The 24,915-nt window shown below is 50.5% G+C and overlaps 1 protein-coding gene and 1 non-coding gene across 2 annotated transcripts in view; both read left to right on the plus strand.

Annotated features, from left to right (window-relative positions):
* lyl1 (LYL1 basic helix-loop-helix family member) overlaps positions 1-22,029 on the plus strand; it is a 32,085-nt gene extending 10,056 nt beyond the window's left edge. The window contains exons 2-4 of the mRNA XM_033050988.1: positions 8,802-9,315; positions 18,705-18,799; positions 21,108-22,029. Coding sequence (XP_032906879.1) covers positions 8,891-9,315; positions 18,705-18,799; positions 21,108-21,649 — 1,062 coding nt within the window. The 5' untranslated portion in view covers positions 8,802-8,890 and the 3' untranslated portion in view covers positions 21,650-22,029. The remainder of the gene's footprint in view (positions 1-8,801; positions 9,316-18,704; positions 18,800-21,107) is intronic.
* Positions 16,785-16,866, plus strand: trnal-uag. Its single transcript has one exon. It is a non-coding gene; the product is annotated as a tRNA-Leu (tRNA).
* Positions 22,030-24,915: the final 2,886 nt, after the last annotated feature.

Consider the following 24,915-nt stretch of genomic DNA (forward strand, 5'->3'; position numbering starts at 1 on the left):
CGGTTTGCGTGGTTTTACTCTTTGCGCAAAAACATTACAAGACAGCGCTACGTTTTGTCGCCAGCTCACTCACCGTTCTCCTGTGCTGTGAGTGCAACAGGTTTTGTTCCGATTGGTGGTCTAATGTAAAAGGTAGCGAGGTTTAAAAATTCCAAACACCGCCCATGCGCAGATCGATCCTCCTTGCTGGCTCCTGCCTCCCTGCCAAGTGGTCCCCCCCCCCCCCATGGCTCTTCCCCGTCTTTTCGCCAAGCTCTTTCCGCCCACAACCCGCCCGTCCACTTAAACTCCTCCCCCACACCCCTCCCCGCCACAAACCCCCACCCACACATCCCTCCTCCCCACACACCCGCACCCACACCCCTCGCCCCACCATCTTTGGAGAAAAGGAATAAGTGATGCTTCGGGTTGAAATCCTTCTTCTACAATCTCCCCCCCCCCAAAAAAACCTCACCCCGCTCCCCTGATCCCTGGCTGACCTTCCACCTATCTCTCCCCCCCTCCATCTACATTCCTAAACAACTTTCACCTCGTCATTCCTCCAGCTTCCCCCTTACACTACCCCCCCCCCCCTCCCCCACATAGATATACTAAAAAAACCTCCGCAACATACTTTTTAGACACTGATAATTAAAAAAAGATGGAAAAACAGACACTGTGGGCAGAGGCTGCCATCATGCGGCGCCCCTTGTGGCCAAAAAGTCATAGTCATAGTCATACATGAGGGAAACAGGCCCCTGTACCCAACTCGCTCATGCCGACCAACAGGACCCATCTAAGTCATCTAAATCAGAGTCTGAAGAAGGGTCTCGACCCAAAACGTCACCCATTCCTTCTCTCCAGAGATGCTGTTTGTCCCACAATAGACAATAAGTGCAGGAGTAGGCCATTTGGCCCTTCGAGCCAGCACTGCCATTCAATGTAATCATGGCTGATCATCCACAATCAGTACCCCGTTCCTGCCTTCTCCCCAAATCCCCTGACTCCGCTATGTTATGAGCTCAATCTAATGCCCCTGTCCCACTTAGGAAACCTGAACGGAAACCTCTGGAGACTTTGTGCCCCACACAAGGTTTCCGTGCGGTTCCCGGAGGTTTCTGTCAGTCTCCTTACCTGCTTCCACTACCTGCAACCTCCGGCAACCACCTGCAACCTCAGAGTATTGAGTATAGAAGTTGGGAGGTCATGTTACAGTTGTATGAGATGTTGGTTGTAGATTGGTTACTTTACTTACAAGCCAATGTAATGCTTTATTATTATAAGCTCCACCTACGACCACACTATTCATAGAATCCCAACCCTACATGTGCTGCCAGTCTGTGCTGCCATCCAGTCGATGTAACATGCTGTAGTGTGTTGTATGCGTTATTCAATAAATACTGTTATACCAGTCCAGTGAGTATGTTTGAAACACTCAACATGGTGTCAGAAGTGGGATTCGAACCCGGAATGACCGAATTTGTGCGTGAGATAGTTCAAGCCTGCGCTGTCTGCAACAGCCTGATGCCACACCTACAGAACCAGCCCCTGCTCTCACACCCTGTTCCTCCTCTGCCCTCCAATTTATCCATAATGATCAAGTTGGCATTCTGCATGCACAGGGACTGGCTGCCTTTCCCAGATCAGCTCGCGTCCCAGGGACTGGCTGCAGTTCTCGGGTCGGCTCGCCTGCCCCGACACCGCGAAAACGAATTGAAAAGAGAATTCTGTCATCAGCGTGAGAATTGGCTGAAATGCGTGACTCTCACGCTCAAAAATAAATGTGAGGTTATCCATTATCCATTTTGGTGGCAAAAACAGGAAAGCAGACTATTATCTAAATGGTGGCCGACTAGGAAAAGGGGAGATGCAGCGAGACCTGGGTGTCATGGTACACCAGTCATTGAAAGTGGGCATGCAGGTGCAGCAGGCAGTGAAGAAAGCGAATGGTATGTTAGCTTTCATAGCAAAAGGATTTGAGTATAGGAGCAGGGAGGTTCTACTGCAGTTGTACAGGGTCTTGGTGAGACCACACCTGGAGTATTGCGTACAGTTTTGGTCTCCAAATCTGAGGAAGGACATTATTGCCATAGAGGGAGTGCAGAGAAGGTTCACCAGACTGATTCCTGGGATGTCAGGACTGTCTTATGAAGAAAGACTGGATAGACTTGGTTTATACTCTCTAGAATTTAGGAGATTGAGAGGGGATCTTATAGAAACTTACAAAATTCTTAAGGGGTTGGACAGGCTAGATGCAGGAAGATTGCTCCCGATGTTGGGGAAGTCCAGGACAAGGGGTCACAGCTTAAGGATAAGGGGGAAATCCTTTAAAACCGAGATGAGAAGAACTTTTTTCACACAGAGAGTGGTGAATCTCTGGAACTCCCTGCCACAGAGGATAGTCGAGGCCAGTTCATTGGCTATATTTAAGAGGGAGTTAGATGTGGCCCTTGTGGCTAAGGGGATCAGAGGGTATGGAGAGAAGGCAGGTACGGGATACTGAGTTGGATGATCAGACATGATCATATTGAATGGCGGTGCAGGCTCGAAGGGCCGAATGGCCTACTCCTGCACCTAATTTCTATGTTTCTATGTTTCTAAAGCGTGAGAGTTGGCAGCCCTGTCTAAGGCCAGGATGTGACAACACACACACAGGGAGACACATACACAAAGGAAGACACACACACACACACACACACAGCCACGCACACACACACCCCCACCCCCCCCCCCACCCCCCCCCCACCCCCACACACACACACACACAGCCACGCACACACACACACACACACACACACACACACACACACACAGGGAGACACACAGACAGACACACACACACACACACACACACACACACACACACACACACACACACACACACACACACACACACACACAAGGAGACGCACACAGGGAGACACACACACAGATGAACACACAGGGAGACACACACAGGGAGGCACATATACACACACAAGCACACACACATTTCCTTCCCCCTCCCTTCCTCCATCCTCCCCTTCCTCCCTCCTGCCCCCATCCCCCCTCTTTCTCCCCCTCCCACCCTCTTTCCTCACACTCCCTCTTTCTTCCCTTTCTCCTTTCCTTCCTTCATCCCCTTTCTACATTCCCTCCCCTTGTCTCTCTTTGCCTCCATCTTTCCCTTTTTTCCTTTCTCTCTCTCTCCTCCCCCCCCCCCCCCCCCCCCCCCCCCCCCCCCGCCCTCTCCCCGGCTACCCAATGGGGAGTCTGGCGGCCACGGTGTAGCGTGGATTGGCGGCGCTGGCGCTGCCGTGTGAGTTGAAGGGCAGGAGGGAGGGAGCGAGGCTGCAGCAGCTCACAGCTGGCGCACAGAGGCGCTGACACCCGGCGGCTGCATATCCGACCAAGAGAGAAGAGACGCGAGGTTACTCACAGCCGTCAACCGTCAAAGAGACAATCTGTGCAGCAAAGATCGTATAGCTCCGCTATAGGATTCTTGCTGTGCAGGGACTGAAGACAGCGTGAGAATTTTGTCTTCAGCGTGAGGGCGTGTGAATTTGCGGAAATGAGAGTCTCACGCTCAAAGCGTGAGAGTTGGCAGCCCTGATTCATCACATGTTCATTAGACACAGGAGCAGAATCAGGCCGTTTGGCCCACCGAGTCTGCCCCACCGTTTGATCATGCCTGATCTATCCTCCTCTCAACCCCATTCCCCTGCCTTCTCCCCATAACCTCTCCACATCCACTCCATCCAGGCCTTTCACTATTCGGTCAGTTGCAATGAGGTGTCCCCTCATCCTTCTAAATTCCAGCGAGTTTAGAAGATTGAGGGGGGATCTTATAGAAACTTACAAAATTCTTAAGGGGTTGGACAGGCTAGATGCAGGAAGATTGTTCCCGATGTTGGGGAAGTCCAGAACAAGGGGTCACAGTTTAAGGATAAGGGGGAAATCTTTTAGGACCGAGATGAGGAAAACATTTTTCACACAGAGTGGTGAATCTCTGGAATCCACAGAAGGTAGTTGAGGCCAGTTCGTTGGCTATATTTAAGAGGGAGTTAGATGTGGCCCTTGTGGCTAAAGGGATCAGGGGGTATGGAGAGAAGGCAGGTACAGGATACTGAGTTGGATGATTAGCCATGATCATAATGAATGGCGGTGCAGGCTCGAAGGGCCGAATGGCCTACTCCTGCACCTATTTTCTATGTTTCTATGTTTCTGTGTATAACCCCTGACACCCATACTAATCAAGAATTTTAGTGGAAACATCCTCTCCACATCCACTCTATCCAGGCCTTTCACTATTTGGTCAGTTGCAATGAGGTGTCCCCTCATCCTTCTAAACTCCAGCGAGTTTAGTTTGTTCATCCTCTGTCTAACCATCCTCGTCGATGCATAATAATAATAATAATACATTTTATTTATGGGCGCCTTTCAAGAGTCTCAAGGACACCTTACAAAAATTTAGCAGGTAGAGGAAAAACATGTAAGGGGAATGAAATAAATAGTAGAGACATGACTAGTACACAAAGTAAAGACAGAATTCAATTCAAAACACAATATGAGGCAAATTAATGCACAGGTAAAAAGGGAGGGGGACGTGGGGCTAAGGATAGGCAGAGGTGAAGAGATGGGTCTTGAGGCGGGACTGGTAGATGGTGAGGGACACGGAATTGCGGATCAGTTGGGGGAGGGAGTTCCAGAGCCTGGGAGCTGCCCTGGAGAAGGCTCTGTCCCCAAAACTGCGGAGATTGGACTTGTGGATGGAGAGGAGTCCGGCTGATGTCGATCTGAGGGACCGTGAGGGTTGGTAGGGAGAGAGGAGGTCAGTGAGATATGGGGGGGGGGGGGGGGGCAGATGGTGGAGGGCTTTGTAGGTGAGGATCAGGATTTTGTAGGTGATCCGGTGGGAGATGGGAAGCCAGTGAAGTTGTTTGAGGACTGGAGTGATGTGATGCCAGGATTTGGTGTGGGTGATGAGTCGGGCGGCTGCGTTCTGGACCAGTTGGAGTCGGTTGATGTAGGTGGAGCTGATGCCAAGGAGAAGTGAGTTGCAATAGTCCAGTCGGGAGGAGATGAAGGCATGGATGAGTCTTTCAGCAGCGGGAGGTGTGAGAGAGGGTCTGAGTTTGGCGATGTTGCGGAGATGAAAGAAGGAGGTTTTAATGACATGGCGGATGTGAGGCTCAAGGGAGAGGGTGGAATCAAAGATCACGCCAAGGTTGCGGGCCTGGGGAGATGGGGAGACAGTGGTGCCGTCGATGGTGAGAGTGGGGTTATTGATTTTGCTGAGTGTGGCTTTGGAGCCTATGAGGAGGAATGAAAAAAGCTCAGAGAATTGCTAAGGACAAACTGCACCCCCTCCACATACACCTGGATCTCCTGCCATCAGGCAAGAGATATCGAAGCATCACAGCCTACAAGACTGCTAAACAGCTTCCTACCACAGGCTGTGAGGCTGCTAAACAGTCACTCTGTACTCACAGTCACTTGATTCTGCGGCTGACACGGACACTTTAATAACTGGCACTGGCCACTCAAATCAGCTACCCCGGACATTTTTATGATTGGTTTATTGTATTTTAACGTTGTGTTTTACCTGCTTTTAACTATTTATACTGTTTCATCAGGGACTGGATTGTTTTTAATGTTATTATGTGTGAAATGTTTTAAATTTCATGTGCGATGCTCCGCTATTCCCTGGGAAACGTCTTTTCATTTTGCACTGTACAACTGTTGCTTGCAAGATGACAATAAAGGTTGATCGATTGATTGATAGATTGATTGATTGATTGATTGATTGATTGAATTCTGTTTTATCGCTGTTGAGTTTGTGGAAGTTATGTTGCATCCAGGTTTTTATAGCTGACAAACAGGAGTTGATATGGGAGGGGAGGAGGGGGAGGAGGGGAGGAGGGGGAGGAGGGGAGGGTTGTGGGGGGATTTGGTGCCAAGGTAGATCTGGGTGTCATCGGCGTAACAGTGGAAGTCCAGATTGAAGTGGCGGAGTATCTGTCCAAGGGGGAGGATGTAGATGATGAAGAGGAGGGGGCCGAGTACGGAGCCTTGGGGAATGCCTTGAGTGACTGTGGCTGTAGCAGAGGTGTGGTTGTGGAGAGAGATGAAGTGGGATCTGTTGGAAAGGTAGGAACGGAGCCAGCTGAGTGCAGAGCCTTCAATGCCGAGGTCTTTGAGTCTGGTGAGCAGGATGTTATGGTTCACTGTATCGAAGGCTGCACTCAAAGTCGAGGAGGATGAGGATGTTGAGGGAACCAGTGTCAGCAGAGGTGAGGAGGTCGTTGAGGACTTTGAGGAGAGCAGTTTCTGTGCTATGGAGGGGGCGAAAGCCAGATTGGAGGGGTTTAAGTAGGTTATACGCAAGGAGGTGGGAATGAAGTTGCGACGCAACGATACGCTCCAGGGATTTTGAAAGAAAGGGGAGGTTTGAGATTGGGTGGTAGTTAATGAGAGAGGAGGGATCAAGACCAGGTTTCTTTAAGATTGGCGTGACAGCAGCAGTTTTGAAAGCGGAGGGGACAATTCCTTAGGACAATGAGGAGTTGAAGAGATTAGTGAGGTAGGGGCAGAGAACAGGGAGGCAGGACTTCAGCAGGGGAGTGGGGAGAGGGTCGAGGGAGCAGGTAGTGGGTTTGGAAGAGCTGATGAGTTTGGAGATTTCAATAGGGGTGACCAGGTCAAACTGGGAGAGGAAGCAGTGTGGAGGAGGGGTAAGGAGCTCAGTGGAGATGTTGAAAGGAGGGGCCTTGGTAGGTGGTGGAGTAGATGCTGGGGAGTCGGGTACAGGGGATAAAGATTGAGAGATGATGCTGATTTTATCAGCAAAAAAGTGGAGGAATGAGTTGCAGAGCACCGGAGTAGAGCTGGATGCCCTGCATCTCATCCCCACAGCAGCCCTGGTCTCTGGTGAGTGGGTGTATTGTGCGCAAGTCAGGCACAGGACCAATTCCACGCACTCTCTGTGCAACATCCAACGAACATCAGCTGCTCGGCACGGTGGCGCAGCGGTTGAGTTGCTGCCTCACAGCGCCAGAGACCCGGGTTCCATCCTGACTACGGGCGCTGTCTGCACGGAGTTTTTATGTTCTCCCCGTGACCTGCGTGGGGTTTCTCCTGGTGCTCCGGCTTCCTCCCACACTCCAAAGCCATACAAGTACACTGTGGACAGCTCGATTGTAATCATGTATTGTCTTTCCGCTGACTGGCTACCCACGGTACGGGTTCATTCCAAGAGCTCTCCCGAGTTTGCCCTGATTCGAACTCGGAGATTTACGGCAATGGCCACTCGTCGGTACTCGGGGCTCTGGGCTCTCGTGGACATTTTTCAAAAATCTTCGCGAGTCTTCCCGTGCTTACCTGCCGTTAGCGAGTCTTTCCCAGTACCTGTCGTTAGCGTTACGAGCCGCTAAGAGACGTCCCCGAGCTCCGACGTGCCCGCTATGTTCATTCTCCGTGCTTACCACAAGTTTGATTTTTTTTAAACTAGGGAGAGCTCTTGGAATGAACTCATACCGTGGGACAGGGCTATTAGCATGCAACAAAAGCTATTCGCTGTACCTCAGTACACGTGACAATAATAAATGACTCTAAACTAAACTGTACTGGGAAGCTTGGTCAGGGAGAGGACACTGATTTAATTTAGTTTAGTTTAAAGATACAGGCCCTTCGGCCCACCGGGTCTGTACCGACCAGCGATCCCCACACATTAACACTATCCAAGCCAATTAACCTACAAACCTGTACATCTTTGTCGGGCTTTCTTCGGGTGCTCCGGTTTCATCCCACACTCCAAAGACGTACTTGTTTGTAGGTTAATTGGTGGGGTATCATTGTAAATTGTCCCTAGTATGTGTAGAATAGTGTTAGTGTGCGGGGATCGCTGGTCGGCGTGGACTCAGTTGGCAAAAGGGCCTGTTTCCGCGCTGTATCTCTAAATGAAACTAAACAAAATTAAATCTGTGTTCTCACCCTGACCAATCTTCCCAGTACACTTTAGTGTAATCTAATTAATTAGTGTCACATGTACTGAGGTACAGTGAACAGCATTTTGTTGCGTGCTATCCAGTCATCGGAAAGACAATACATGATTACAATCGAGCCGTCCACAGTGTACAGATACAGGATAAAGGGAATACAACTTGGTGCAAGATTTAGTCCGGTAAACTTCAAATAAACATAGTCCAAGGATCTCCAATGAGGGACCGCTCTCTAGTTAATGACAGGATGGTTCAGCTGCCTGATAGCCTTTGTGAAGAAACTGTCCCTGAATCTGGAGGTGTGCATTTTCACGCTTCTGTACCTCTTGCCCGATGGGAGAGGGGGGAAGAGGGAGTGAGACTGGTCCTTGGTTATGCTGCTGGCCTTGCCGAGGCAGTGTGAGGTGTAGATGGAGTCAATGGAAGGGAGGTTGTAGCTCAAGCCCTCTCTCTACTTGGTGAGAGGGTGGTTCAGTTGCCTGATGTCAGCTGGGAAGAAACTGTCCTGAATCTCTCAGCCTGAATGCCTTGTTGAAACAGTTATGCCCCTGTCCCACTTAGGAGACCTGAACGGAAACCTCTGGAGACTTTGCGCCCCACCGAAGGTTTCCGTGTGATTCCTGGTGGTTGCTGGAGGTTGCAGATAGTGGAAGCAGGTAGGGAGACTCCGGGAACCGCACGGAAACCTTGGGTGGGGCGCAAAGTCTCCAGAGGTTTCCGGTCGGGTTTCCTAAGTGGGACAGGGGCATAAAAGTCTTTACTTTCAGCTATTTTTGACCATCTCATTGACTTTTCCCACTCTCTCTCCCACCCACCCCCCCCCCCCCCCCCCCTTTATTACAGATAAAACACAGTGGATTCTCAGAGCGGCAGACAGCTGGTGTCGTGCTCTTCAGACTGATGAGAGGTACCCTGGCTAACAGGGTCAAGTGATGGAGAAAGTCCAGAGGTGTTCTCCACACATCTCCGGGGATGGCCGCAGCCCTGTGAAGACGGAGCCGGGACTGGTCAGCGAGACCCCCACTAACGAGGGAGCTGGGGCAGACATCAGGACCCCAGCGCAGCTCTCTCCCCAAGGAGATGCCGCCCAGCAGGAGGATGGGTCCATGGAGACGGGGCTGAGCTTGTTGGAGGGGCTGGCGTTGGCTGTGCCGGTCATCAGCTTGGGTCACTGCAAGCTGCACCCGCTGAGCGGTGCCCACCCGGTGAATGGCGGGCCGCGGACCACCCAGCTGACCGCCCTGCACCCCATGCCCTCCCTGGTGCCCGGCTCGGAGGGCAGGATGGTGCAGCTTTCCACCCACCCTGTGGCATCGATGGTCGGCTCGCCCTACGGCCCCCACCCCATCATCAACAGGTCTGTCTATGTCTGTACCCCCACCCTCTGTAGGAAGCTGCTTTACACCAAACATTTTTAGTTTAGTCTAGTGTAGAGATACAGTGCGGAAACAGGCCCTTCGGCCCATTGAGTCCGCACCGACCAGCAATCCCCACACGCTAACACTATCCTACACGCACTAGGGACAATTTACAATCTTTACTGAACCCAATTCACCTACAAACCTGTACGTCTTTGGAGTGTGGGAGGAAGCCGGAGCACCCGGAGAAAACCCACGCAGGTCACGGGGAGAACGTGCAAACTCCGTATAGACAGCACCCGTAGTCAGGATCGATCCCGGGTCTCTGGCGCTGTGAGGCAGCAGCTCTACCACTGCGCCACCATGCCGTCCCCATTACTCCAGCACTTTTTTTTGTAAGCCTGCACTTGCAGTTCATTGTACCTTCAGCTAGAAGACCTTCTCTGAAGACATGTCCAAGGTACCAGGGACCTGAGAACAAAAGGGAGAATGCTGAGACACTCGGGTCAGACAGCGTCTGGGCAAGGAAGACAGAGAACTAGTAGTTCACGTCCCAGCCCGGGAAACACAGGGAAATGAGGTGGAGGGCTGCAGGAGACAAGCTGAATACCCCTGATATGGTGAAGACTGGGGGTAAACTGGTGATGATGTTATCTGATGGATGCGCTAAGGGCCTGTCCCACTTATGTGACCTTTACAGGCGACTGCTGCCACCCGTCATAGGTGAGCCGAAATTTTCAACATGTTGAAAATTCAGCAGCAACCAGAAAGGCACTACGACTCTTTGGAGACCTCTCACGACCATACAGGCGACCCCTGGCGACATGTGGTGGGTGACCTCTCGTGACCATAGGAGACCTCTCACCACCATACAGCCTGCATGGTCGTGAGACGTCTCCAAAGAGTCATAGCGTATTTCTGGTCGCCGCTGAATTTTCAACATGTTGAAAACTTTGTCAGCCTATCACGGGTGCCAGCAGTCGCTTGTAAAGGTCGTGTAAGTGGGACAGGCCTTTTAGTGGGACGAGAGAGGGGTGAGGGAGAGGGGGAGAGTGAAAGGGGGTATGCTATAGAGGGAGTATGGGTGAGTGAGACGCTGATCATGCTGGAGAGAGAGAGAGGGTGGGATGAGACACTCAGTGGATCATGGATAGGCAATGATTCAGATACTATGCAGAAGCACCCTCTCCTGAAACGTCACCAATCCATGTTCACCAGAGATGTTACCTGACCCGCTGAGTTACTCCAGCATTCTGTGTCTATCTTCGGTTTAAACCAGCAACTGCAGTTCCCTCCAACTCAATGTGGTTCAGTTTAACCTAGCATCATGTTCGGCACAAATGTTGTGGGCTGAAGGGCCTGTTCCTGTGCTGTGCTCTTCTATATTCTACATTCTAAGTTGGACGGGAGATAAAGAGCTCTGGAACAAGAGGAGGCCATTCAGCCCTTCATCTGTGCTCTGCTAGTTATGGTTTCTCTTGGAGTGTTGATGGAGTGAGATCAGGGGCCTCTAGGGGGCAGAATGGGAAATAAATGTCACAGGAAGGATAGAAACATAGTAGGCCATTCAGCCCTTCGAGCCAGCACCGCTATTCAATGTGATCATGGCTGATCATCCACAATCAGTACCCCGTTCCTGCTTTTTCCCCATATACCTTGATTCCGTTAGCCCTAAGAGCTAAATCTAACTCTCTCTTGAAAACATCCAGTGAATTGGCCTCCACTGCCTTCTGCGGCAGAGAATTCCACCGATTCGCAACTCTCTGGGTGAAAAAAGTTTTTTCCTCGTCTCAGTCCTAAATGGCCTACCCCTTATTCTTAAACTGTGTGACCCCTGGTTCTTCAGGCAGAGGGGACTTCAGTAAAGATGGTGCCGGTGCTGGAGGGGGCATGTTGGGAATAAGAGGGCCGGCACGGTGGTGCAGCGGTAGAGTTGCTGCCTCACAGTGCTAGGATCCCAGGTTCAATCCTGACCACGGGTGCTGTCTGTACGGAGTTTTACGTTCTCCCTGCGACCGCATGGGTTTTCTCCGAGATCTTCTGTTCCCCCCCCCCCCCCCCCCCCCCCCTCACCCCAGTGATGCAATGGCCAGGCGGTTACTTCTCGCAGCGTTACACACTTGGTGAGGTTATGTTGAATTTGGACTTTAGGGGAAGTGGTTTCTCTGTGAAGTTGATAACTTTATGTAAACTGCGACAATTCCTGATCGCAACTCCAAGAATCTCTCTTGCATGGAAGAGGGCGGCAAGGTGGCCCAGCGGTAGAGTTGCTGCCTTAAATCTGTTGCAGCGCCGGAGACCCGGGTTCTATCTTGACTACGGGTGCTGTCTGTACGGAGTTTGTACCTTCTCCCCGTTACCTGCGTAGGTTTTCTCTGAGACCTTCAGTTTCCTCCCACACTCCAAAGACGTACAGGTTTGTAGGTTAATTGGCTTGGTGTAAATAGTGTTAAGGGACTGTCACACTTGGCGACCTAATTGGCGAGTTTAGAAGAGTTTAGAAGAGTTTGAAAAAATGACATGTTGAAGACCTCCTTCGACTATGTTGAAGACTAGTTACGACTAGCTACGGGGAAATTGGACACCGAATAGTGGAGAGTGAAGACGACCTCCTTCGGTCTCCTTCGACCTCCCTTCGACTATGATGAAGACTATCTACGACTACCCTCGACTACCCTCTATTACCTACGACTAACATGCCGACCTACTACGACCTACTTCAACTAAACCTACGAGTAAAAAAAGTATCGATTTTTTTCCATGGTGACCTTTTTTTACTCGCGGGCATTTTTTAACATATTGAAAAATACGCCGCGACCTAGCTGAGGCCTCGAGTACGCGGGGACCACTCTCGAGCATGAAGGAGAGTTACGAAGACCTCCTAGGACCTCGTGTCGACCATGCTGCTGGGAAAACTCGCGGATTAGGTTGCCCAAGTGGGACAGGCCCTTTAGTGTGTGGGGATCGCTGGTGGGGCCGAAGGGCCTGTTTCTACGCTGTACCTCTAAACTAAACTACCACTGCACCACTGTTGTTTAGGAAGGAACTGCAGATGCTGGAAAATCGAAGGTAGACAAAAATGCTGGAGAAACTCAGTGGGTGAGGCAGCATCTATGGAGCGAAGGAAATAGGCAACGTTTCGGGTTGCCTATTTCCTTCGCTCCATCGATGCTGCTGCACCCACTGAGTTTCTCCAGCATTTTTGTGTACCTACTGCACCACTGTGCTACCTTTAAAAAAATATATATGTGGGAGGAAACTGATTAAAAAGTAATAAGCAGGGATTGAACCAGGGACCTTTAGATATTCAGCCTAACACTCTCCCAACTGAGCTTTTTCAGCTGTCCCTATTCCCCTTGTGATTTGTACACCTCTATCAGATCACCCCTCATCCTCCTGTGCTCATAAGGAATAAAACCCTAGCCTGCTCAACCTCTCCCTGTAGCCCATGCTTCTAGTTCTGGCAACATCCTCGTAAATCTTCTCTGCATTCTTTCCAGCTTGACGGCATCCTTTCATTCAGCTTAAAGACTCTGAGCTGATATTTTGAGTCCAGCTCTGGTTATGAATGGGTAATAAACCAAATCGAGGGATATGGGGGGAAAACGTACAGGAACGGGGTACTGATTAGCCATGATTATATTGAATGGCGGTGCTGACCTGAAGGGCCGAATGGCCTACTCCTGCACCTATTTTCTCTGTAAATGCTGGGCATGCCAGCATCAAATGAACTGGAGGGAGTCTGAAGAAGGGTCTCCACCCGAAACATCACCTATTTATTTTCTCCAGAGATGCTGCCAGACCTGCTGACTTACTCCAGCACTTTGGAGAGAAGGAATGGGAGACATTTCGGGTCGAGGCCCTTGGTCTGGGGATAGGGAAACAGGAGATATAGACGATGATGTGGAGAGATAAAGAACAATGAACGAAAGATATGCAAAAAGTAACAGGTCATTGTTAGCTGTTTGTTGGGTGAGAACAAGAAGCTGGTGCGACTTGGGCTGGGGGTGGGATAGAGAGAAAGGCAATGCCGGGGCTACCTGAAGTTAGAGAAGTCAATGTTCATACTGTAGGCTGCCAAGCGAAATATGAGATGCTGTTCATCCAATTTGCGTTTAGCCTCACTCTGACAATGGAGGAGACCTCGAACACAAAGGTCAGTGTGGGAATGGGAAGGAGAATTAAAGTATTTAGCAGATAGACAAAATTGCTGGAGAAACACAGTGTCCATGGAGTGAAGGAAATAGGCAACGTTTCGGGCCGAAACCCATGGGTTTCGGCCTGAAACGTTGCCTATTTCCCAAGGGTTTCGGCTTGGAACTACCTGATCTCCCGGTTGCTAAACACTTTAATTCTCCTTCCCATTCCCACACTGATCTTGTTCGATACATAAACGTCGAACAATCCTTGTTCGATACGTACCAGGGCCCCACATCCGACCTCTGCCTCCGCTACATCGACGACTGCATTGGTGCTACCTCCTGCACCCACACACAACTCGCTGACTTCATCCACTTCACCACTAACTTCCATCCGGCACTCAAATACACCTGGACCATTTCCGACACTTCCCTACCATTCCTTGACCTCACCATCTCTATCTCAGGTGATAGACTTCTGACCGACATCCACTATAAACCCACTGACTCCAATGGCTATCTGGACTACACTTCTTCCCACCCTGCTTCCTGTAAGGACTCCATCCCCTACTCCCAATTCCTCCGTCTATGCCGCATCTGCTCCCAGGATGAGGTGTTCCACCAGGGAATCGGAAATGTCCTCATTCTTCAGGGAACGGGGGTTCCCCTCCCATACTATAGATGAGGCTCACACCAGGGTCTCTTCCATTCCCTGCAACACTGTCCATCCCCCCCACTCGCAACAAGGGCAGAGTCCCCCTAGTCCTCACCTTTCACCCCACTAGCCGTCACATACAACAAATAATCCTCCGTCAGTTCCGCCACCTCCAACGTGACCCCACCACTCGCCACATCTTCCCATCTCCCCCCATGTCTGCCTTCCGCAAAGACCGCTCCCTCCGTAACTCCCTTGTCAATTCTTCCCTTCCGTCCCGTACCACCCCCTCCCCGGGCACTTTCCCTTGCAACCGCAAGAGATGCTACACTTGTCCCTTTACCTCCCCCCTCGACTCCATTCAAGGACCCAAGCAGTCGTTCCAGGTGCGACAGAGGTTCACCTGCATCTCCTCCAACCTCATCTATTGCATCCGCTGCTCTAGATGTCAGTTGATCTACATCGGTGAGACCAAGCGTAGGCTTGGTGATTGTTTCGCCGAACACCTCCGCTCAGTCCGCAATAACCAACCTGATCTCCCGGTGCTTCAGCACTTCAACTCCCCCTCCCATTCCCCGTCCGACCTCTCTGTCCTGGGTCTCCTCCATGGCCAGAGTGAGCACCACCGGAAATTGGAGGAACAGCACCTCATATTCCGCTTGAGGAGTCTGCATCCTGGGGGCATGAACATTGAATTCTCCCATCCGTCTGAAGAAGGGTTTTGGCCTGAAACGTCGCCTATTTCCTTCGCTCCATAGATGCTGCCGCACCCGCTGAGTTTCTCCAGCAATTTTGTCTACCTTCGATTTTCCAGCATCTGCATTCCTTCTTGTTCAGATACATAGAAAATAGGTGCAGGAGTAGGCCATTCGGTCCTTCGAGCCTGCACCGCCATTCAATATGATCATGGCTGATCATCCAACTCAGTATCCTGTACCTGCCTTCTCTCCATACCCGCTGATCCCTTTAGCCACAAGGGCCACATCTAACTCCCTCTTAAATATAGCCAATGAACTGGCCTCAACTACCTTCTGTGGCAGAGAATTCCAGAGATTCACCACTCTCTGTGTGAAAAATGTTTTTCTCATCTCAGTCCTAAAAGATTTCCCCCTTATCCTTAAACTGTGACCCCTTGTTCTGGATTTCCCCAACATCGGGAACAATCTTCCTGCATCTAGCCTGTCCAACCCCTTAAGAATTTTGGAAGTTTCTATAAGATCCCCCCTCAATCTTCTAAATTCTAGCGAGTACAAGCCGAGTCTATCCAGTCTTTCTTCATATGAAAGTCCTGACATCCCAGGAATCAGTCTGGTAAATGATATGGGAATAACGTTTAGTGCAAGATAAAGCCAGTAAAGTCCGATCAAAGATAGTCCGAGGATATCCAATGAGGTAGATAGTAGCTCAGGACTGCTTTCCCGTTGTGGTAGGATGGTTCAGTTGCCTGATGACAGTGAAGAGCAGAATTATATGCTTATGCAAAATGTGGGCAAGGCAAGGGTTGATGCAAGTTTAATGTAACTTCTGCTTTTTAAATTTGTGCATCAAAATGAAAGGCAGCAGCTTGATTTTTTAAAACTATATGAAATAGCTGCCCCTGTTGTGTTCAATCTCGTCTCACCGCACGGATAAATGTGACCGGCACCTTTTCCCACAAAAAGGGAGAATGTGGTGTGGCGCAGCGGGTAGAGCCGCTGTCTCACAATGCCAGAGACCCGGGTTCGATCCTGACCTCGGCTAGACTTTACACTTTAGGCTTTCGAGATACAGCGTGGAAAAAGGCCCTTCGGCCCACCGAGTCCGAAACGATCAAACTAGTGCTGTCCTACACACACTGGGGACAATTTACAATTTTTCCAAAGCCTATTAACAATAGACAATAGGTGCAGGAGTAGGCCATTCGGCTCTTCGCGCCAGCACCGCCATTCTATGTGATCTTCTCCAATCAGTACCCCGTTTCTGCCTTCTCCCCATATCCCCTGACTCCGCTATTTTTAAGAGCCCTATCTAGCGCTCTCTTGAAAGTATCCAGAGAACCTGCCTCCACCGCCCTCTGAGGCAGAGAATTCCACAGACTCACCACTCTCTTTGAGAAAAAGTGTTTCCTCATCTCCGTTCTAAATGGCTTACCTCTTATTCTTAAACTGTGGCCCCTGGTTCTGGACCTACAATCCTGTACGTCTTTCGAGAGTGGAAGGAAACCGGAGCACCCAGAGAAAACCCATGTGGTCACAGGGAGAACGTGCAAACTCCGTACAGACAGTACCGGTAGTCAGGATGGAACCCGGAATTCTCTGCCTCAGAGGGCGGTGGAGGCAGGTTCACTGGGTGCTTTCAAGAGAGAGCTAGATAGGGCTCTTAAAAATAGCGGAGTCAGGGGATATGGGGAGAAGGCAGGAACGGGGTACTGATTGGGGATGATCAGCCATGATCACATTGAATGGTGGTGCTGGCTCGAAGGGCCGAATGGCCTACTCCTGCACCTATTGTCTATTGTCTAAATATGGTGCAAGTTTGTAAATCATAAGCTGGAAGATGATGTGACTTCTGTCTGTGTCGTGAGAAAATGTAATTGTCCTCGACTTGAGTGTATCAGTGGTACTGTACTTACACAGATCATTCTCGGGTCAGTACCATTGCTATGGGATTGGCAAGAGACCATTCAGGACCAGTTGGTAGCGTGGCCGAGCGGTCTAAGGCGCTGGATTTAGGCTCCAGTCTCTTCGGGGGCGTGGGTTCGAATCCCACCGCTGCCATCCTTGTTTTAAGTTGAGAGGGGGAAAATGTAATCGGGCCAACTTTTATGGGCAGCATGGTGGTGGAATTGTGCCCGAGAGCCGGGTTCCATCCTGACTACGGGTGCCGTCTGCACGGAGTTTGTACCCCCGTGACCGCGTGGGTTTTCACCTGGTGATCCGGTTTCCTCCCACACTCTGAAGACATGCAGGGTTGTAGGTTAATTGGCTTCAGTAAAATTGTACTTTAGTTCCCTTTGTGGGCATGTTGGTTTGATGATTGGGGCTGATGGTATTGCCTGGGTAGAAGATGGCTTTGACCTAGTGGGCTGAATGGCCATGCTGTAGTAAGTCCAAGCTTATTGAAGGGCCAAGTGTATCACATTAAACGTAGCCCATTCCTTGTCTCCAGAGATGCTGCCTCACCCGCTGAGTTACTCCAGCCTTTTGTGTCTACCTTCGATTTAAACCAGCATCTGCAGTTCTTTCTTACGCATGTATCTGTACACAGTGGACGGCTCGATTGTAATCCTGTAGTCTTCCCGCTGACTGGATAGCACGCAACTAAAAGCTTTTCACTGTACCTCGGTACACGTGACAATAATCTAATCTAAACTAAACTGAACCCTTCATCAGTCTGAAGAAGGGTCTCAGCCTGAGACCATCTGGGGTATTGGGGGTAGGGTATTGATATGGATAGAAAACTGGTTGGCAGACAGGAAGCAAAGAGTAGGAATTAACGGGTCCTTTTCAGAATGGGAGGCAGTGACTGGTGGGGTCCCACAAGGCTCAGTGTTGGGACCCCAGTTATATACATTATAAATGATTTGACATAAAATGCTGGAGTGAAGGGCCTGTCCCACTTGGCCGTCATTTATGCGACAGGCCGGTAGTGACTGATGCGCGACTGTCACGTGCGTCTTCAAGCGTCCGCACAGCCGTCTGGAGCGCGTGACGTCATTTGAATACCCAGTTGATGATATTTACCCAGTTTATGATATTTATGGTGATTTTCTGAAATGTTCCAGTTTCTTGAGTGGTGCTAGCAATTGGAAAACTGCAGATGTGAATGAAAAGTAGCAAGCTGCAGACCAAATTAATCTGTGGGAAGGAACTGCAGATGCTGGTTTAAATTGAAGATAGACACAAAATGCAGGAGTAACTCAGTGGGACCGGCAGCATCTCTGAAGAGAAGGAATGGATGATGTTTCAGTCTGAAGAAGGGTCTCGACCCGAAACGTCACCCATTCGACCCGAAACGGCACCCTGTCCCACTTGGCTGTCATTTACGCGACAGGCTGGTGGCGCGCGAAGTTTTCGTGCAGCACGAAATCAAGGAGCGCTGCGCGTTACCGCGTGCAACTCCACGCCACTCCATGCGTCCGTCCCGCGCTACCCACACGCTACCAGGTCGCCTAAATGGCACGCAAATGATGGCCAGGTGGGACAGGCCCATAATTCAACGGGACAGGCAGCATCTCTGGAGGGAAGGAATGGGTGACGTTTCGGGTTGAGTAAGTAGGCTCTTAGCTGCCCTCTAGTGGCCTAGAAACCATGGTGCTGATTGAACATTGGAAATAGTCAGGGATGCCTTTATTCCAGAGACACATCAAATGCACAACTGGAGGTTTGATGAGTTTGTAGGTCAGTCATTCTGTGATCGGCAAACACTATTAACCCGTTAACCCAGTGATAGAGTTGCTGCCTCACAGCGCCAGAGACCCAGGTTTGATCCCAACTACAGGTGCTGTCTGTACGGAGGTGCTGGCTGACCCGCTGAGTTACTCCAGTACTTTGTGTCTATGTTTGGTGTAAATCTGCAGTTCCTTGTTTCTAACACAGTTGTGCTGTCGTTCTAGTACCTACATTGGAGCAACAAGCACCTTCAGCATGTTTCCAAACAGCAGGATCAAAAGGAGATCATCACATCATTACGAAGTGGAGATGCGTACAGGTGGGTGGACCTGGTCTCGGGGAATGTTCCTGCCTGCATTTAGTCTCTTCCATGTGTGTGCCTTTGGATCAACACCTATCACAGGTCTTTAGAAGGATGAGAGGGTATCTCATTGAAACGTATAAGATTGTTAAGGGTTTGGACACGCTAGAGGCAGGAAACGTGTTCCCGATGTTGGCGGAGTCCAGAACCAGGGGCCACACATAGTTTAAGAATAAGGAGTAAGCCATTTAGAACGGAGACGAGAGTGGTGAGTCTGTGGAATTCTCTGCCTCACAGGGCGGTGGAGGCGGGTTCTCTGGATGCTTTCAAAAGAGAGCTAGATAGTGCTCTTAAAAATAGCGGAGTCAGGGAATTTGGGGAGATGGCAGGAACAGGGTACTGATTGGGGATGATCAGCCATGATCATAGTGAATGGCAGTGCTGGCTCGAAGGGCCGAATGGCCTACTCCTTTGTCTATTGTCATTAAAGTGGGAAAGGTTCAGAGATGGACACAAAATGCTGGAGTAACTCAGCGGGACAGGGAGCATTTCTGGACAGAAGGAATGGGTGACTTTTCTGGTCGAGACCCTTCTTCAGACTGATGAAGAGTTCCGTTTAGGTTAGTTTATTGTCACGTGTACCGAGGTACAGTGGAAAGCTTTTGTTGTGTGCTAACCAGTCAGCGGAAAGACAATACATGATTACAATCGAGCCGTTTACAGTATACAGATACATGATGAGGGAATAACGTTTACTGCAAGATAAAGCCAGCAAAGTCTGATCAGGGATAGTGCAAGGGTCATCAAAGAGGTAGATAGTAGTTCAGCACTGCTCTCTGGCAGTGGTAGGATGAGTGCAGAGAGGATTTACGAGGATGCTCCCAGGACTCGAGGACCTGGGCTATAGGGAGAAGTTGAGCAAGCTAAGGCTATATTTCCCTTCCCCACTGTTCTCTGTATTTGCTAACAATCAGTGATTCATCTACGAGGATGCTCTGATATCTCTAAATACTTGGAACTTTTCACCATTTAAACATACATCTTGGCTTGTTGGTCTAGGGGGTATGATTCTGGCTTTGGGTGTGAGAGGTTCTGGGTTCAAATCTCAGATGAGCCCATTTTTTAAGGATAGCATAGTGGCGCAGTGGTAGAGCTATTGCCTTGCAAACACATGGGCTGATCCTGACTATGGGTGCTGTCCTATGGTACGGAGTTTGTACCCGCGTGCTCTAATTGTGTTCCTATCACTTATGTACTCCCGCTACGTTTGTGTCCTTTTTGTGAACTGAACTCTTTCCACTTTAATGAACTTATGTTAGTTACTATCATAACTAACTTATGATAGTTAAGTTAAGGCCCTGTCCCACTTGGGCAACCTAATCGGCGAGTTAAAAAGAGTGTCTTCGACCTTCCAGCTCGAGGGCACTCGCCTGGAAAGCCGTGAGCTGGATCGGCCGTCCGTGTTGAAACCGCGAGCTGTATCGACCACGCACACACGCACACGCACACGCACACGCGCACACACACACACACATACACATACACATCCACACATACACACGCACACACGCACACACACAAACACACACATACACATACACATACACATACACACATACACACACACACACACACACACACACACACATACACGCACACACACACACGCGCGAACATCCACACACGCGCACATACACACATACACACATACACACATCCACACATACACACACATATACATACACACACACACACACACACACACACACACAGCGGGGGCCAGGGAAGGTGGGGGAGCGCTGTCTGCGCGATTGAAGAGGAAGGTAAACGGCTGTCATGGAGGGAGGGGGGGGGGGGGGGAGAAGGAGAGAGAAGGGGTATCGATTTTTCCCACGGCAACCTATTTTTACCCGAGGTCATTTTTTATCTTCTTGAAAAATACGCCGCGACCTAGCTGAGGCCTCGAGTACGCGGAGACCACTCTCAAGCATGAGGGAGAGTTACGAAGACCTCCTACGACCTCGTGGCGACCATGCTGCGAGTATGTCACGGGCCAACCTGTCAGAACTCGTGGTAGAGGTTGCCTAAGTGGGACAGGCCCTTTATGAACCAAGTTATTAAGCTAAGTTATAGCGAACTGTGAACTATCATAAGGTATAGGGGTGGAATTGGGCCATTCAGCCCATCAAGTCTACTCCACCATTCAATCATGGTTGATCTATCTCTCCCTCCTTGACTAACCCCATTCTCCTGCCTTCTCCCCATAACCCCTGACACCCGGACTAATCAATAACTGTCATGACTGCCTGTGTTTGTTTTTTTTCAGGCCCGCCCCAGAAGGTGGTCCGTCGCATGTTCACCAACAGCCGCGAGCGGTGGAGGCAGCAAAACGTGAACGGTGCATTCTCCGACCTCCGTGGGCTGATCCCCACCCACCCCCCGGACAAGAAGCTGAGCAAGAACGAGATCCTGCGGCTGGCCATGAAGTACATCGACTTCCTGGTGCAGCTCCTGGATGACCAGAGCGGCGAGCGGGAGCGTGAGCCCGTGGACGGAGCGTGGCCCAGGACCGGGTGGTGGGGGGCCGGTGAAACGGCGGTGGGGCATTCACCGCGGTCCACCTCGCCCGGCCCCCTGGCCTCACCGGTGAAGCTGGGGCTGGCGGACATGGCGGCCATGGCCGTACGGAGGCAGCTCTCCACCATCGCCAACGGCAACGGCACCCCGCCGCCTACTGCCGCCAGTCCCTACGGTAACGTCTGCAGCCCCAACACTGAGGGGGAGGAGGAGGAAGAACAGGAACACTTGATAAAGACAGAACCAGAGGCGGAACAACCCAGCCTGGTCTCGGCCGTGGCCCAGAGATGATATGGAGCAGCTGAGGGGACGCCATCATTGTAAAACCTCCAGGACCAGAGCACGCCACACTCCTGCTCAAAGATCTTTGCCCCTGCCTACACTGGGCAAAGAGCGACAGTACTGACGGCAAACAAGGACACTCAGCGATGGGTTTGACTCCTGCCCTCATGGGCCAGTGGCCTAGTCTACAGCCTGGACCTACCATGGATGATTCAGTGATACAGTATTGCCACGACTGCCTAGGTCACAGTCAGATGCTTTGTTTTGCGGACAACCCAGAGACACCAGTGTTGCCATGTCTCGGCACTGACAAAGTTACAACAGTTCACCGAACGGTCCCATCTACTGCCCCTCCACCCATCCCCTACCACCGGCGGCTCTACCTACCGTCTCGCCCCCCCCCCCCCCCTTGTTCTGTTCATTCTCAGCGACCCCTTGTTCTGTTCATTCTCAGCGACCCCCCCCTTCCACTGGGTCCCCCATTATTCTTGCCAATCCACCCCTCTCGACCCCTCCTCATTCTGGTGGTGAACCCCGGTCTGTGGTGGGTGAGCCAGGCCAGGACCCACCCAGCCCGCTGCTACACCCTGCCCATGTCCACATGTGACAGGAGCAGAATCAGGCCATTCGGCCCATCAAGTCTACTGCGCCGTTCAATCATGGCCGATCTGTCTCTCCCTCCCAACCCCCATTCTCCTGCCTTCTCCCCATCACCCCTGACACCCGTTACAGTTGAACTGTGTACCCTCAAGCACACGTGCGGCGTTTCAAGGTGATCAATGAAGCCTAAACTGGATGCTTTGACCATTGTAAGTGTGTTTACTGAGCGTGGATGAGGCCCAGCTCACCTCATGGAGCCTGGTATCAACATTCAGGGCCTTCATCAAGGTGAAGTGTGCTTAAAGGTGTACAACAAGGTGTGCTTAAATTTAGGCCTTTGGGTCACTTGTTCATTCACTTTGGCCCAATGTTCTGCATCCCAACACCCCCCACACACACTGACTCCAGCCATTATTGCGTACAGTATTGTGTACAGTTTTGGTCTCCTAATCTGAGGAAAGACATTCTTGCCATAGAGGGAGTACAGAGAAGGTTCACCAGACTGATTCCTGGGATGGAAGGACTTTCATATGAAGAAAGACTGGATAGACTCGGTTTGTACTCGCTAGAATTTAGAAGATTGAGGGGGCATCTTATAGAAAATTCCAAAATTCTTAAGGGGTTGGACAGGCTAGATGCAGGAAGATTGTTCCCGATGTTGGGGAAGTCCAGAACAAGGGGTCACAGTTTAAGGATAAGGGGGAAGTCTTTTAGGACTGAGATGAGAAAAACATTTTTCACACAGAGAGTGGTGAATCTGTGGAATTCTCTGCCACAGAAGGTAGTTGAGGCCAGTTCATTGGCTATATTTAAGAGGGAGTTAGATGTGGCCCTTGTGGCTAAAGGGATCAGGGGGTATGGAGAGAAGGCAGGTACAGGATACTGAGTTGGATGATCAGCCATAATCATATTGAATGGCGGTGCAGGCTCGAAGGGCCGAATGGCCTACTCCTGCACCTATTTTCTATGTTTCTATGTTCTATGTTTCTATTAGTTGGTGAGGAGACTCGTGGTCTTCCGGCTTTCTGAGTTTCCACTGCTTACCATCAGTGGGGCTCAGTTGTCACAAGTTGGGCGGCACAGTGGCACAGCGGGTAGAACCACTGCCTCACAGCGCCAGGGATCCGGGTTTGGTTTTTTTTTTTGTATTGTTTGGAGATACAGCGCGGAAACAGGCCCACCGAGTCCGAACCGACCAGCGATCCCCGCTCATTAACACTGTCCTACACACACTAGGGACAATTTACACTTATACCAAGGACACACATACACCAAGCCGATTAACCTACACACCTGTACGTCTTTGGAGTGTGGGAGGAAACCAAAGATCTCAGAGAAAACCCACGCAGGTCACGGGTAGAACGTACAAACTCCGTACAGACAGCACCCGTAGTCAGAATCGCACCCTTGGTCTCTGGCGCTGTAAGGCAGCAACTCTAACTCTGCGCCACCGTGCCGGCCTTGATCCTGACCTGTCTGTGTGGAGTTTGCCGGTTCTCCCTGTTACCGCGTGGATCTGCTCCGGTTTACTCCCACATCCCAAAAACGTGCGGGTTTGTACGTTAATGGGTTTTGCTAAGTTGTAAAATTGTCCTTGGTGTGTAGGTTAGTGTATGGGTGATCGCTGGTCGGCACAGACTCGTTGGGCCGAAGGGCCTGTGTCTGCTCCGTATCTCTAAAGTAAACCAGTGACATTCCAGAGAAAACATTCCAAGTGTCCAACTTCTCCTGGTATCCAATGCCCTCTAATCCAGTGGTCCTTAACCTGGGAGTCGGGACCCTCATGGGGGTCGTTTGTGGCTCTACCGGGGGGAACATGAAGGGATCCTAAATAACATATCCATTCGTTGAGCCCATGTTTAGGAACCTAACAAAGGTACATACCACATACAGTATTTTGTTCACATTTGCCAAAAAGGTTAAGAACCACTGCTCTAATCCATGTGTCATTCTGGTAAAATCTCTGGACAAGAGGAATAGACGACCTTTTAGTTCAAGACCCTTCTTCAGATTGCAGTATTGACCCGAAATGTCAACTATTTTCCTTTTCAGACGTTGCCTGTCCCGCTGAGTTACTCCAGCATTTTGTGTCTATCTTCAGTGTAAACCAGCATCTGCAGTTCCTTCCTCCACACATCATTCTGGTAAACCCTCTCTGCACACTTTCCTAAGCCTCCACATCCTTCCTGTAATGGGACGACTAGAACTGCACACAATAAATTATAAAATAATAAAAAACACATTGTTATTTTATTCCACAATTGTATTGCAATGTAAAATCAGCTAGGCCTTTTCTGCAGTGAGAGTGACTTGAAATACGGTTATTGTACACACGCTGCTGGCCAGTTAAGGGCATGTTCCACTTGGGCGTCATTTGCGCGTCATTTTTGCATCGCGATGCATGACGTGTACATGGTGTGTGGTGATGTAGGCAGTGACTCGAGGTCGCGCGCAGCGCCCCAGGATTTGGGGACTCACAAAATCTTCCCGCGCTACTTGCTTGACGCGCAAATGACACCCAAATGGGACAGGCCCTTTAGGGTCATGGATGGATACATTAGCATGGTTATAGCCCTGTCCCACGGTACGAGTTCATTTCAAGAGCTCCCCCGAGTTTAAAAAAAAATCAAACTCGTGGTAAGCACGGGGAATGAACGTAGCGGGTACGTCGGAGC

Source organism: Amblyraja radiata, chromosome 35 (genome assembly GCF_010909765.2).
Source record: "Amblyraja radiata isolate CabotCenter1 chromosome 35, sAmbRad1.1.pri, whole genome shotgun sequence".
Classification (NCBI taxonomy): domain Eukaryota; kingdom Metazoa; phylum Chordata; class Chondrichthyes; order Rajiformes; family Rajidae; genus Amblyraja; species Amblyraja radiata.